At 47.7% G+C, this 14,128-nt stretch overlaps 1 protein-coding gene across 6 annotated transcripts in view; it reads left to right on the top strand.

Moving 5' to 3' along the window:
* Positions 1-14,128, top strand: part of TOM1L2 (target of myb1 like 2 membrane trafficking protein) — a 130,183-nt gene that overhangs the window by 60,006 nt on the left and 56,049 nt on the right. For 5 of the 6 annotated variants that reach the window (XM_009189803.4, XM_009189801.2, XM_003912415.3 and 2 more), the window contains exon 2: positions 6,392-6,476. The exons of the other annotated variant lie outside the window; for it this stretch is intronic. In XM_009189803.4, the coding sequence (XP_009188067.1) occupies positions 6,392-6,476 (85 nt within the window). The remainder of the gene's footprint in view (positions 1-6,391; positions 6,477-14,128) is intronic. 6 annotated transcript variants of the gene reach the window in all.

Raw genomic sequence — 14,128 nt, 5'->3', positions numbered from 1 at the left:
CCAAAAAGCACATGAAAAAATGCTCAACATCAGTAGTCATTAGAGAAATACAAGACAAAACCACGGTGGGATAGCACTTCACACCTGGTAAGCTAGGATCCCATCATTGAATTGGTGGTACCAGTATTTGATCCTAGTTCTGTCTCTAAAGACTGGGCATTTGCATGATATAGTCTCACCTGCTAGCAAAGGCTGAGTTTGGATCTGAAGTTAGTATCTTGGAGGAATTCTGAAACTGCCCCATCCTAACTCTCAATTCGTGAAAGGATACCATCACTACTATTTTAATAAAAGTTTCGTACAATCCACGCTTCTGCTCATACTCGGATAATACCATAGAAGACCTCTGTACAGGCTGGAAGTATCCTTGTTTTACTGGATGCAGTTATGGTGAAGTGACACTTGTTTTTTACGTAACATACTAGATAGAACTCACACATCCAAACAAAAGCTATACTTTACAAGCAGTGACAGCACACTCCAAAAATATAGCTGTTGCTCAAAACATTTGTGCAGCAGTCTTCTGTCTGCATTAAAAAGCCTCATTGTTTTATTTACTGCTCTTTTTAAATTTTTTTTTTTTACCTGAAAAAGATATATCCCTAACCTTTTCTCTTTATTCATTACACTTGGCACTCAAAGACTTTTGACCACCCAGGTGCCTCCAAGCCCCTGCTCTGAGAAAGCAACCCCACCTGCAAATAGTAAGAATCTGACTTCAGATGAATGCAATACACAGGCAGAGGACTGGGCAGGGGCTTGGAGGCTCTTGAGATTTGGAGAAATCTAACCAAAGTCAGTCCTCAGATAGCACCAGGCTGGCAGATACCGAAGCAGTATTTGATAATTGTCTACAAGGTGGGGAAAGTGGAGGAGGAGAGGAAGGGATGAGAATGCATGTTAGCAATGGTTAAGAGCCAGATAGGCCCCAGAGATGCCCTACCCCCTCCCTGCCCTTTTCATGCATGTGGAAAAGAGAGTAAAAGTCATAAAGCCAGCAAGGAGCAGACCTGGGCCTATCAGGGAAATCAGAGCCCTCTGAGGGAGGGCAGGCAGGGCTGGGAAGAATGTGGGTGGTGGTAGGCACCATCCGTTTAGTCTAGAGAAGAAAAGACTGAGGGCAGAGGCTCCAGGAAGGTTAAGGGGGAGGACACAATGTAGCCACTGAGACAGCAGTGTCCTCTGTCACCCTATGGCTTATCCAGAGGCAGAATGAGCCCCAGGTGTGCTGGGAGCCTGCAGCGGTGAAATGGTGCCTGCCTCCTGCCCCTGCTCTTCCTGCAGCTGTCTCTGAACACCCCTCCTCTTCAAGGTGTCCACTCCCAGAAGAATGACTCACCACCTGGGTCACACACAGTAGGGGCATGTCTGCAGCCATAAATCCAGCAGCCTCCTCAGGAGGAGACTTACCCTGATGGAAGCAGCTCTGCCTGCAGGCCTGGGCTTGCTGCTCTTTTGAGCCAGGAATGGGAGAGGACAGCTGGCCAGGGGGTAGTCGTCTCTCCCCTTCACAGAACTCAAGCTGTGGCACAGACTCTCATGGAGAAGAAAGTACGGAGATTGCACTTTGGTAGGGCCACAAGGGATACAGTCTTGGGAGGCTTAATAGAGGAAATATTAAATCAATGAAACCTCATTTCCAAGTTCGGTTTAGCAGCAGAATCCATTAACCTTATATTCACCCTCTCCTTTCCTCTTATGATACTGGGGAAGGGTTCAAAGGCATGATAACTTATCCTCAGGGTCAGCGCATTCTATTCAATTACTGGGATGCGAGTTTTCAAGCTGAAACATATATACTCATTTTGATTATAAAGAACCAACCCAAAAAGAATGCTTCTTTTCATTTTGCAGAAAATGCCACACAAACACAACCATGGGTATTTAGCTCTACTGAAACAGATGAGGGAAGTAAGGCTGACAGAGGAGCTCAAATCAGTTCTGATTTTTCTCTTCATAAAATAATTTCCAGCTAATCAAGAGCAAAGTTGGATGTGATTGCCTCTGGAACTAAGGCCACTCAATGTGGGCTCCCTCACTCAGTCCTGTCCCCAGGCCAGAGGAAAGCAAAGTTCAGTCTCATTTATTTTGTCACCTAAATCATCAAAACCTAAAATAAAACCTGGTGCAACAGCAGAAACAGAGTGCTCTAGGGAGCAGTGGGGCAAGTCGTTCCCACCAGCCAGCCCTCTGGACGGATAATTGTGAAGTGCTGACCTCTCTGGTGATGTGCTAATGGCCAAGGACTGGGCTGGGAAAGAGGCTGGGTAGGGCGGGCCAGGCTGGGCTGGACTGGACAGGGCAGGGCAGGCCTGAGCTCGGGTAATCAGATACAGCTCCCATTAAATCTTCAGTGCGAGAGCAGCATAGCATCCTGATGCCGTTGCCATGGCATTTTCTCTTGCCTGGGGTAGGACCCAGGCCAGGATGCCCTGAAGCCTTGACGCTGACAGCAGTGATAGTGCTGGCTCTGAGCATGGTTTTCTGCCCACCCACCCTCGCATGCTCTCTGAAACCCAAGGCAGCCCTGTTTGGAGGAGCCTCGCAATCCAGCGGCTTGGCTTTTTGGCTGCCGCTTTCTGCACTTTGATGTTAAATATAGTGACTTCAGAAGCAGCCAACACCAGAAGGCAAAAGAGGACTGGTTTTAGCATTTTGCATTCAGCAACATCCTTTCCGTGAGAGTGGAGGAGAAAACAGCCAAATGATCTACCTCCCCAACCATCAAGAGTGTTGGGGGCTGGGCACAGTGGCTCGTGCCTGTAATCCCAACACTTTGGGAGACTGAGGCTGGTGAATCACCTGAGGTCAGGAGTTCGAGACCAGTCTGGCCAACATGCCGAAACCCATCTCTACTAAAAATACAAAAATTAGTGAAGCATGGTGGCACATGCCTGTAATCCCAGCTACTGAGGAGGCTGAGACAGGAGAATTGCTTGAACCCAGGAAGCAAACGTTGCAGTGAGCTGAGATCATGCCACTGCACTCCAGCCTGCGCAATGGAGCGAGACTCTGTCTCAAATAATAATAATAGTCATCATCATCATCATCATCATCATCCCTGAATCCCACCCCATACCATTCAAAGTAGAACCTCTGGGGCATGAGGCTCAGGTATTGGTGTGCTCTAGAAGCTCCCCAGGTGGTTCTCATGTGCAGCCAGGGCTGAAATCCACAGCGTAGAGGAAGGGATGCGAATGCGGTCATTCATCTGATGTAAATGCATTGCACTGCTGCCAAGTGCTGGGCACTTGGACCCAGTGGAAGGCAAGACACACCTAGTCCCTGCCCTCCCGGAGCTCACAGCCCAGAGGGGTAAGGGAGTCAAGTGACCCTGGCTCTGGTCCTGGCTCTACCACTGGGGATCCTGAGCTCCGGGACCTTTCCCTTTGCTTCTGCAGGCCCCAGGTTTCCTGTCAAAGGAGACTGCAGACCCAAATGATCTCTGATCCCCACCCTGCTACTCCCTTACGCAGCAGTCCATTGACCTGTGTGTAATTTTTCTGTCTTTTTTGGTGGTGGTTTTTAAAATATATGTAACATTAAATTTATCATTTTAACCATTAAACAAAAAGTATTTTAAGAGACAGAGTCTTACTCTGTCGCCCAGGCTGGAATGCAGTGGCTCAGTCATATCTCACTGCAGCCTGAAACTCCTGGACTTAAGCAATCTTCCTGCCTCAGCCTCATTAGTAGTTAGGACCACAGGTACAAGCCAGTATACCCAGCTAATTTTTAAATTTTTCGTAGAAACAATGTCTTGCTGTGTTGCCCAGGCTGTTCTCAAACCCTGGATTCAAGTAGCCCTCCTGCCTCAGCCTCCCAAAGTTCTGAGATTACAGGTGTGAGCCGTCTTGCCTGGCCCATTTTAACCATTTTAAAGTGTACAGTTCAGTGGCATTAGGTATGTTCACATTGTGTGCAACCATCCACACCCATGTCCAGAACTCTTTCATTTTCCCCAAACTGAAATTCTGTGTTCATTAAACAATAACTCCCCATTCCCCCGCACCCCCCAACAGCCTCTGACAACCACCATTCTGCTTTCTGTCTTTAAATTTGACTATTTTAGGTACCTGATGTAAGTGGAATCATCTCGTGTTTGTCTTGGTGAATGGCTTATTTCACTTAGCACAAGGCCTTCAAGGTTCAGCCATATTGTGCATGCAATAGGATTTCCTTCCTTTTTTATGGCTGAATAATATTCCATTTTACGTATATCCATTTGGGTTATCCATTCATTAGTTGATGGACACAGGCTGTTTACAAATCTTTTGACTGTTGTGACTATTGCTGCTATGAACATGACTCTGCAAATATCTCCTCAAGGCCCTGCTTTCAGTTCTTTTGGGTATATACTCAGAAGTGAAATTGCTAGATCATAGGGTAATTCTGTGTTTTGTTTGTTTGTTTGTTTTGTTTTTGAGATGGAGTCTCGCTCTGTCGCCCAGGCTGGAGTGCAGTGGTGCGATCTCGGCTCACTGCAAGCTCCGCCTCCCAGGTTCATGCCATTCTCCTGCCTCAGCCTCCTGAGTAGCTGGGACTACAGGTGCCCGCCACCAAGCCCGGCTAACTTTTTATACTTTTTTTAGTAGAGACTAGGTTTCACCATGTTAGCCAGGATGGTCTCGATCTTCTGACCTGGTGATCCATCCGTCTCGGTCTCCCAAAGTGCTGGGATTACAGGCATGAGCCACTGCACCTTGCTGGGTAATTCTATGTTTTAACTACCATCCTGTTTTCCATAGCAGCTGTACCATTTTACATTCCCATCAAAAGTGTAAAAGGGTTCCAATTTGTCTATATCCTTGCCAACACTTGTTTATTTTCTACTTTTTTGATAGGAGCCATCCTAATGGGTGTGAGGTGATGTTTCATTGTGGTTTTGACTTGCACTTCCCTAATGCTTAGTGATGTCGAACCTCTTTTCATATACCTGTTAGCCATTGGTATATCTTCTTTGGAGAAATATCATTCAAGTCCTTTCCCATTTTTTAATTGCATAGTTTGGGGTTTTTTGTTGTTAAGTTATAGGAGTTACTTACATCTTCTGGATATTAACCCCTTATCATATATATAATTTTGCAAATATTTTCTTCCTCTGCAGGTTGCCTTTTCACTTTGTTGTGTCCTTTGATGCCTAGAAGTTTTTATTTTGATGTAGTTCAAAATGTTTCTTTTGTTGCCTCTGCTTTTGGTGTCATATCCGTGAGATGATTGCCGAATCTAGTGTCACGAAGCTTTTTCACTATGTTTTCTTTTAGGTGTTTTTTAGTTTGAGCTCTTACATTTATGTCTTTGATCCATTTGGAGTAAATTTTTGTATATGTTATAAGATAAAGGGTCCAAGTTCATTCTTTTGCATGTGGCAATCCAATTTTCACAGCACCATTTGTTGAAAATACTGTCCTTTCCTCACTGAATGGTCAGAAAGTCATTTTGTGGATGAGATAAAATAATGTACATGAAGCACCCAACACCATGCCTACAGTGGCTTAATAACTGATGGTCCTTTCTTTCTCCCCCTTATCTGAAATGTAGTTTTTAACTACAGCAATTGATTTTTTTTTTTTTTTTTTTTTTTTTTGAGACGGAGTCTCACGCTGTCGCCCAGGTTGGAGTGCAGTGGCGCGATCTCGGCTCACTGCAAGCTCCGCCTCCTGGGTTCACGCCATTCTCCTGCCTCAGCCTCCTGAGTAGCTGGGACTACAGGCGCCCACCACCGCGCCCGGCTAATTTTTTGTATTTTTAGTAGAGACGGGGTTTCACTGTGGTCTCGATCTCCTGACCTTGTGATCCGCCCGCCTCGGCCTCCTAAAGTGCTGGGATTACAGGCGTGAGCCACCGCGCCCGGCCAACAATTGATTTTTAATAATCCCAATAGCAAATACCTGTATAGCACTGTGTGCCAGGCTCTGTTCTAAGTGTTTCATGTATATCAACCCATTTAATTTTCATAACATATATCAGGTAAGTACTGTTGTTTTCACTAGCTTTGGCACCTAGAAGTTAAGTAACTTACCCAAGACCACACAACTAGTAAGCAGTAGAGCCTGTATTTGAACCTAGTTTGGTAGGTAGTTTGGCTCCAGACTCTGTGGGTTCATAAACCTAATATCCTCATGTTTGGGGTGATTTTTGATGGCTTAGGCCTGTCATAAGCTTTTCAGTCTAGAGTTTGGTGAATGAAGAACCTAGTTATAAACTCCAGCCTTCAGGCCAGGACCTTTCCCGGGTGTTCTCTTGTGATAATAGCACCCCTAGAATGGCTCTGTCGGCTCAGCCCATCTGCTTGGGATGAGAATGTGGTGGTTCTGGTCTCTTCCCATTTCCTGCCAAGGCCCACTTATTCCAGGAGAAATGTAAACCCATTTTCTCTCTGATTTCACAGAAAAGGCAACAGATGGCTCCCTGCAAAGTGAGGATTGGACATTGAATATGGAGATCTGTGACATCATCAATGAGACGGAGGAAGGGTACGTGTGCCCCCCTCTCCTGGGAAGCCTCTCTCAGCTTTTAGGGGCCACTCAAAGCTTGTCAGGGCCTGAGGGTGGCAGATTTTATTTTTTGTTTTGTGTTCTAGTCTGTTTGGTTTGGCATTGAATAAGCTGACACTCTGAATTATCTGTCCTTTTTGTCTTCATCCCTCCCCCACTTGCCCAGTAGCAGTGCTGGAGGTAGAACAGAGACACCTCTTTTAATCACCTGCTTTTAATCACAAGTAGAAATGAAGCTGCTTGATTACTTGGTTCCCAGTGGCCATTAGTCTCTGCAGCCCAAGTGTCACCTCTTCCCTCCCCTCCTTCCTGGCCTCTGCCTCTCCTTCACAGCCTATCTCTGGTTTGCCAGGAGTCAGAGAGCACCACAGTGTCCATGGAGGGAGGTCCAGGGCATGGAGCAGACACAGCCGGGAGTGGGAAAGCAGCATGAGTGGACTTAGGCCACGTTGCCCCTCCTGCATTCCTGCACTGCTGGATCCGTTCCTGTTGTTATTTCCTGTATCCTCTTCTTTTGTTTTATAGCTGCACTCAATTTGTACTTCCTCCAAATTGGTCTGTATTTAGCCCTCTGTCCATACCACTAACGCTTACTTTACTGTAGCCATGCCCTCTTAAACCATTTTCAGAGTGGCAAGGAGAGCAGTTGGGACTCAGGCATCCCTGGGCTGGCATCGCAGCACTGTCACTCTAGCCTTGCCATGTGTGAACTGGGGACCAGCCTCTCAAGCTTGGTCCTGTTTTCATGCAGCAAATATTTCTCAAATGACTACCTTGTGCCAGGCCTATTGTAAATACTGAGGACACAGCAGTGAACAAGATAGATTCCTTCCCCTTGGGGAGCTACCATTCTAGAGTAGTAGGGAGGCAGGCCATAAACAAGATAATTAAACATATAACCTGGTCAGATGAGGACAAGACTGTGGAAGGGAGATGGAGAGAGAGGAGGCTAGGAATTAGCAATTTTAAATAGAGTGATCAAGAAAAGTCTTGACTGGGTTGGGTGGCTCACATCTGTAATCCTAGCACTTTGGGAGGCCAAGGTGGGCTAGTCGCTTGAGCCTAGGAATTCGAGACCAGCCTGGGGAACACGATTGAATCTTGTATTTACAAAAAATATAAAAGTTAGCCAGGCCTGGTGGTGCATACCTGTAGTCCCAGCTACTTGGGAGGCTGAGGTGGGAGGATCACTTGAGCCCAGGAGGTCGAGGCTGCAGTGAGCCATGAGCATGCCACTGCACTCCAGTTTTGGTGACAGAGAAAAACCCTGTCTCAAAAAGAAAAGACAAAACAACAGAAAAGTCTCATTTAGAAGGTGATATTGAACAAAGACTTAAAGGAGATGAGGGTGTAGGGGGTGAGGATTATACAAGGGAAGAACTGTCAAGGCTCATGGAACAGCAAACCCAGAAGTCCTGGGACAGGGGGTGTCTGATGTGTTTGAGAAATAGCAAGGTGGCTAATGGGCCCGGAGTGGAGTGGTCAAAGAAGAGGGTACCTGGAGAAGAAGTTAGTGACATATTGGGGATCCAGATAATGCAGGGCCATGTAGAACCACAGCGACTCTGGCTTCAACCTTTTTGGAGATTCAAGCAGAGGAGTGGTATGGTCCCACTCTTGTTGGAAAGAGGTCAATCTATTTGTTCAGAGTGGTCTGGCTGGGGGCAGACCAAGGACAGATGCAGAAAACCCAGAGACGGCCTGGCATAGTGGCATGCACCTGTAATCCCAGCACTGTACGAGGCTGAGGCAGGAAGATTGCTTACACCTAGGAGTTCAAGGCTGTGATGAACTAGGATGGTGTCACTGCATTCTAGTCTGGGGGACAGAGTAAGACTCTGTCTCTAAAAAGAAAAAGAAAAGAAGAAAGAAAACTCAGTGAGGAGGTTATCACAGTAATACTGGTGTGAGATGATGGTTAGAAGTAATGGGATTCTGAATGTGTTAGAAGGTAGAACCAATGAAATTGGCAGACATGGGAAAGGAATGAAGAGTCAAGGGAAATTGCAAGGTTCAGGGCCTGAACAGCCATGGGATGGAGCTGCTGTTTCCTGAGGTGGAACAGGCTGGGGAGCAGAGATCAGGAGTAGATCTGTGCTGCCAGCCAAGCTCCTGGAAGATGTGACAGGGAACTGCACAGGGAACTTGAGTTGGGGGCAGTGGCCTGCACTGGATGAAAACGTGGGAGTCTTTGGTGAAAGGTGGCATATTTTCACCAGCTAAATATAGGTGATCAACTTGGTACCTGGCACACAGATGTGACTCACAAATAGTTGTTAGGGACTACACATCTCTAATCCCATCATCACTGGGCTCAGAGTGGCTACCTTCCTCACGTCCTCCTCACACACCACTCATTCACTTGTTTGTCCAGTCATCCGGCCATGTTTACTGACCCCCAGCGGTGGAGGTATAGCAGCTGCAGGATGCCAAGGTGAACGTTCCAGCCTGCCCTTGAAGGCTCACCTGGAGGGACTGGGAAGGGCTGTGGCCAAGGCCTGTCCCTGATACCATGGTCCCAGAGGGAAAGGTGGGTACAAATGCCTCGTGGAGGGACTGTCTTCCAGGATGGCAGGAGAAATGTGTCCTGTAGCCAAGGGTGACGTCAAAAGGGCCAGTGTGTCAAGGGATGCAAGTGGTCTAGGGTAGACAGGGTGATGTTGGGGGAGTAGGAGGGTCTGGAATCCAGCTGGAAAGGTAGTCAGGGTCAGGTGCCGCATTCTCTGGTGTCTGCGCTTTACCCTAGAGGTGGACCTCTGCTTCGGCCCCTTCCCTCCTGTCCTTTCCTGCTGCTGAACCAGCAAGTTGATCCCTTGCTAACAAGCCTTCAGGGCCTTCACAGACACTTAGGGTAAAAACCCTAACCAATACCCTCCTGAGGAGCCCCAGACCCCTCGGCAGCTCCGCTTTGAGCTCTTCAACCCTGCTGATCTTTCAGCTCCTTGAATTTTCCACATTCCTGGGCGCAGCTTGAAATTCTCTACAGATTTGAGCAATATACAAATACGTTGGCAACTCTTATCTTCCAGTGAATTGCTCAAATATCTCTATGGCTTGAGGGCAGGAAGCCCAGGAACCCCAGGAGCTTCCTCATTCTGAAGGGGCCATGCCTTCTTTTTCAAATCCTCAGTTCCCAGAAGGTTGGTCACACACATCTTCCTCTTCAAGTGGCTAAATCTCCTGTTGCTACCTTTTTGACTGAGAGCACCTCAGTGATTCCTGAGAATGTTTTCTCCTTGCTTCTGCTGTGAGGTGTTCCAAAATCTCTTCCTAGCCAGGTGCAGTGGCTCATGCCTGTAGTCCCAGCTATTCAGGAGGTTGAGGCGGGAGGATTGCTTGAGCCCAGATGTTTGAGACCAGCCTAGGAAATGTGGTGAGACCCCATCTTAAAAAAAAAAATCTCTTCCTAAGTGGAAGAAACTCCCACAAGTTGGACTGACAGTAGGGCGCCCCACCCACCCCTTTGCGCCCTCCCTGAAGGGCCTCTGACCTGCCGTCCCTTCTGTTCTCGTCATCTCTCTCACTAAGTAGAGCCCGTCATTCACTGGATCTCTCAGTTTGAATCTCATTTCCCTAACCCCCTTCCCTCCTGATTTGGACAAGTCCTCTGTTATATGATTTCATAACCTGTGTTGTACTGATGCTCATCACAGTTTAAACTTATAGATCTGTGGGACGGTTGTTAGTGTCTGTCTTGCCCTGCAACCCCCACAAGGCTGTGAGCTCCATGAAGACAGGATTTCCATCTGTTTTACTCACCATTTTGTCCCTAGCACCTAGCACAATGCATTTGATTAGCTGTTAATAAATATTTGTTAAATAAGTGAATAAATGAATGAAGTCTCTAAGGCACTCACAGTCTGATGAGGAATGCAGGCATATAAACATAAGCATAACACGGCATAACAAGTGCTGGGTGGGGGGCAGGGAGAGAGAGAAAAGCTATGTATAGCTACGGACACTAGTGCAGTGGCAATGGTCAGCCTTGGGACTTTTGGCAGCAAAGCCTTCTTGGAGGAAGTGACACCAGACTGGAGTCTTACAGAGTGCCAGGGTATCAGCCAGATGAGGCAGGTGGATAAAGGGGAGGAAGGTGGACACCCCAGCCTGGAGCAGTCCTAGGTCACCACTCGCTTATTGTGCGATCCTGTGTGAGTTACTTCATCTCCCTGTGTCTGTGTCCCATTTTCTCATTTATAAAATGGGGTTGCCAATAATACCTATCTCATAGGGTTGTTATGAGAATTAAAGGACTAAATATACATGAAGTATCTGGCTACATAACTGTATCTTCATATCCATACTATATATATGGATTTACTATTTCCCTTTAAAGATTTCCATTGCCCTTGACTTTTGTCATCACTTTCATTTGGGTGTCAGTTATCTGCCCAGTCTTGGTGATGATCTCTGTGGATTCACTGCCCTTACCCTCTCTGCCATCTCTGAGCACTTGCCATGTGCCAGGCCCTGTGTCCAGCCCTGCAGTGCCTCATCACAAGCAGCGACCCCTACCCCCAACAGTTCTATATGGTAGTGACAGCCTGTTTCAGTGTTAAGGAAACTGAGGCTGAGTAGTTTGGTCACTTGCCAAAGGCCTTGCAGCACAACTTGGAAGGGCACATGCAGGATGCAAGCACAGGGTCACCTGGCTACAGCCACTGAAGTGCTGCCTGTACTTCTTGTATTTATACAATGCTTTACCAATGGGAGGCTGTGGTCCTGGTGGGTGCAGATTGGTAAACTGCCCCAAAGGCCTCTCCCTGGGCTTTCCCTAATGTCCAGAGCTGAAGTCACCATCGGCCTAAGGAATGCTGATGCCTAAGGCCTTGTATGACAGTCCTTCAGGCATTAACCAGGAGTGGCTGACTGAATAACATACCTAGGACTCTTTTTATTTATTTATTTTTGAGATGGAGTTTTGCTCTTGTTGCCCAGGCTGGAGTGCAATGGTGCAATCTCAGCTCACCACAGCCACTGCCTCCCAGACTTAAGCAATTCTCCTGCCTCAGCCTCCTGAGTAGCTGGGATTACAGGTATGCACCACCACGCCCGGCTAATTTTGTATTTTTAGTAGAGACAGGGTTTCACCATGTTGGCCAGGCTGGTCTTGAACTCCTGACCTCAGGTAATCCGCCTGCCTTGGCCTCCCAAAGTGCTGGGATTACAGGCGTGAGCCGCAGCACCCAGCTGGGACTGTTTTAGACTCTGTTTTCCAGGCCTCACCCCAGATCTACCCAATGAAGGCACAGCTTGTGGATTTGGGAATTGCACTCCAGGTGACTCGGATGTGCAGCTCTCATGAGGACCCCCTGACCTGGGTCGTTTTCATGGCCATCTCTGGACCCTCCTCAGCTCATAGAATCTTTGTGTTCTACCTTCTAAGCTGGAGAGGGCACAGAGGAGAAACTGAAGACATACAATAGAGCAAGATAATAATGGGGAGGGGGTGTTTCGGGTGATGGCAGAGGGGTAGCCGTGTCCTCCTTGGGGGTGATGAGGAGAAAGCTTTTCCAGAGAGTAGTACTGAAGCTGAAGGACAATATAAAGGCTGTGGCTGGAGGGATGACAGGAGGCTTGTTTGGGTATCAGGGAAGAGTTCTTGTAAGTCCAGGGTCCAGGGAGACTTTGAGGAGCCTGATCATGGCCCAGAGGCCAGATCACAAGGCTGTGAGCACTGCATGAGGAGCCTGACCTTTCCCCGGAAAGCTGCTAGGGCTTGGTGCCTTCTCAACACAGGCCACTGATGCTTCCTGATCCTTTCTTTCTGCTCCCTCTTGGCTCTTGACACACGCTTCTGTCTCTTCTCCTGGTTTCCAACTCCACACTATCTAATCTGCTGCAGCTTCTTGAAACTTTGTGATTCCTTTGACATGACTTTGATCCTCCTCTCTGAAGCTTCTCCCCCGGGGAGAGAGATAAATACTTGCTTTTGTGCTCACCCATTACTCTCAGCCAGTACTTCCCAGAGCCTGTGGATGAATTTTCATTTTAAACCTCATCCAGGAACCTGCTGACTGTCTGATTTCCCACCCTGGCCCCCACACCAGGAGAGCCCTGAGTGTGCTGGTCCTCGGCCAGCCAGAAGTGATTGCAGCCCTGAGGCGCTCTTCCTATGTTCCTGTTCCATGGAAGTTCAAGAGGACAGAAGAGAGATAGGACTGAGGGTTGTGGCAGCTGTGGGTCAGGGACAGCGGTGGTTTGGCAGAGCCTTGGAGAGAGGATATCAGTCCATGCTCTTGGCCAGTAGCCACGGAATTTCAGCTCTCAGGCCACAAACAGCCCTCAAAGCAGAGAGCCGGTTAAGTCCCGTATTTGTAGAAATCAGCATCCCCTTTTGGAAATGGCAACCATACTACAGACATAGTTGGCCTTGGGCCCAGTCCCCGTGGAGCCTTGTGTCTGTCTCATCAGCCCTTTGACCCAGGGGCCACGAATTCCTGCAGGGCAGCCATATGTCAAGCTGGGAATGGGAAACAGGTGATTCAGGGTGTTTTAAAATTTTCTTTCAGAAGCCTTGCTCCTTTCACTTTCTTTTTTTTTTTTTTTTTTCTTTTTGAGATGGAGTCTCACTCTGTCACCCAGGCTGGAGTGCAGTGGCATGATCTTGGCTCACTGCTACCTCCACCTCTCAGGTTCAAGTGATTCTCTTGCCTCAGCCTCCAAAATAGCTGGGACTACAGGCACACACCACCATGCCCAGCTAATTTTTTTGTATTTTTAGTAGAGACAGGGTTTCACCATGTTGGCCAGGCTGGTCTTGAACTACTGACCTCAAGTGATCTACCCACCTCGGCCTCCCAAAGTGCTGGGATTACAGGAATGAGCCACAGCGCTGGGCACACTTTCTCTTTTTTATTTTTCTGGAGATGGAGTTTTGCTCTTATCACCAGGCTGGTGTACAATGGCGTGATCTCAGCTCACTGCAGCCTCCGTCTCCCAGGTTCAAGTGATTCTCCTGCCTCAGCCTCCCAAGTAGCTGGGATTACAGGCAGCTGCCACCACACCCAGCTAATTTTTGTATTTTTTAGTAGAGGCAGAGTTGCCAGGCTGGTCTCGAACTCCTGTCCTCAGGCGATCCACCCGCGTTGGCCTCCCAAAATGCTGGGATTATAGGCATGAGCCACTGCGCCTGGCCCAGTTTCTCTTAAATTAAGCTGATTAGCAGAACGTCAACCCTTTCCCCTCCTCGACTTCCTCATACACATTTGAAGGGGCCTTTTCATTTGGTAAATAGAGTATAAATGTTTTAAAACTGTAGGAATAGGAGATCCCTGACTTACAAACATTCAAGCTGGGAAAGACCAGTATATTGACACATAGATTAGTGGAAGGCTGGAACCCACGTGTGATAGCAAAGGGCTGGCCCACAGCCAGACTAGGGGCTCCTCAGAGCATAGGGTAATGGGTCTGCACAGGGGCTTTGTGCCAGGGGCAGCTCCTAGGCCCACAGCTTTGTTGAATCCTGAGTTAGAATAAATTAAATTACATGTTAGACAGAAGACCTACACGTAATACGTGTACTTAGAGGGCTGGCTGGGAATCCTAACTCTAAGGTATAACAATAATTAAGGAAGAACTCACTCCAACTTCCAAAAAACTCCACTCCAACTTTTGGACATGGCCCATTT

Source organism: Papio anubis, chromosome 17 (assembly GCF_008728515.1).
Source record: "Papio anubis isolate 15944 chromosome 17, Panubis1.0, whole genome shotgun sequence".
Taxonomy (NCBI): domain Eukaryota; kingdom Metazoa; phylum Chordata; class Mammalia; order Primates; family Cercopithecidae; genus Papio; species Papio anubis.
This window is presented reverse-complemented; position numbering and strand designations above follow the sequence as displayed.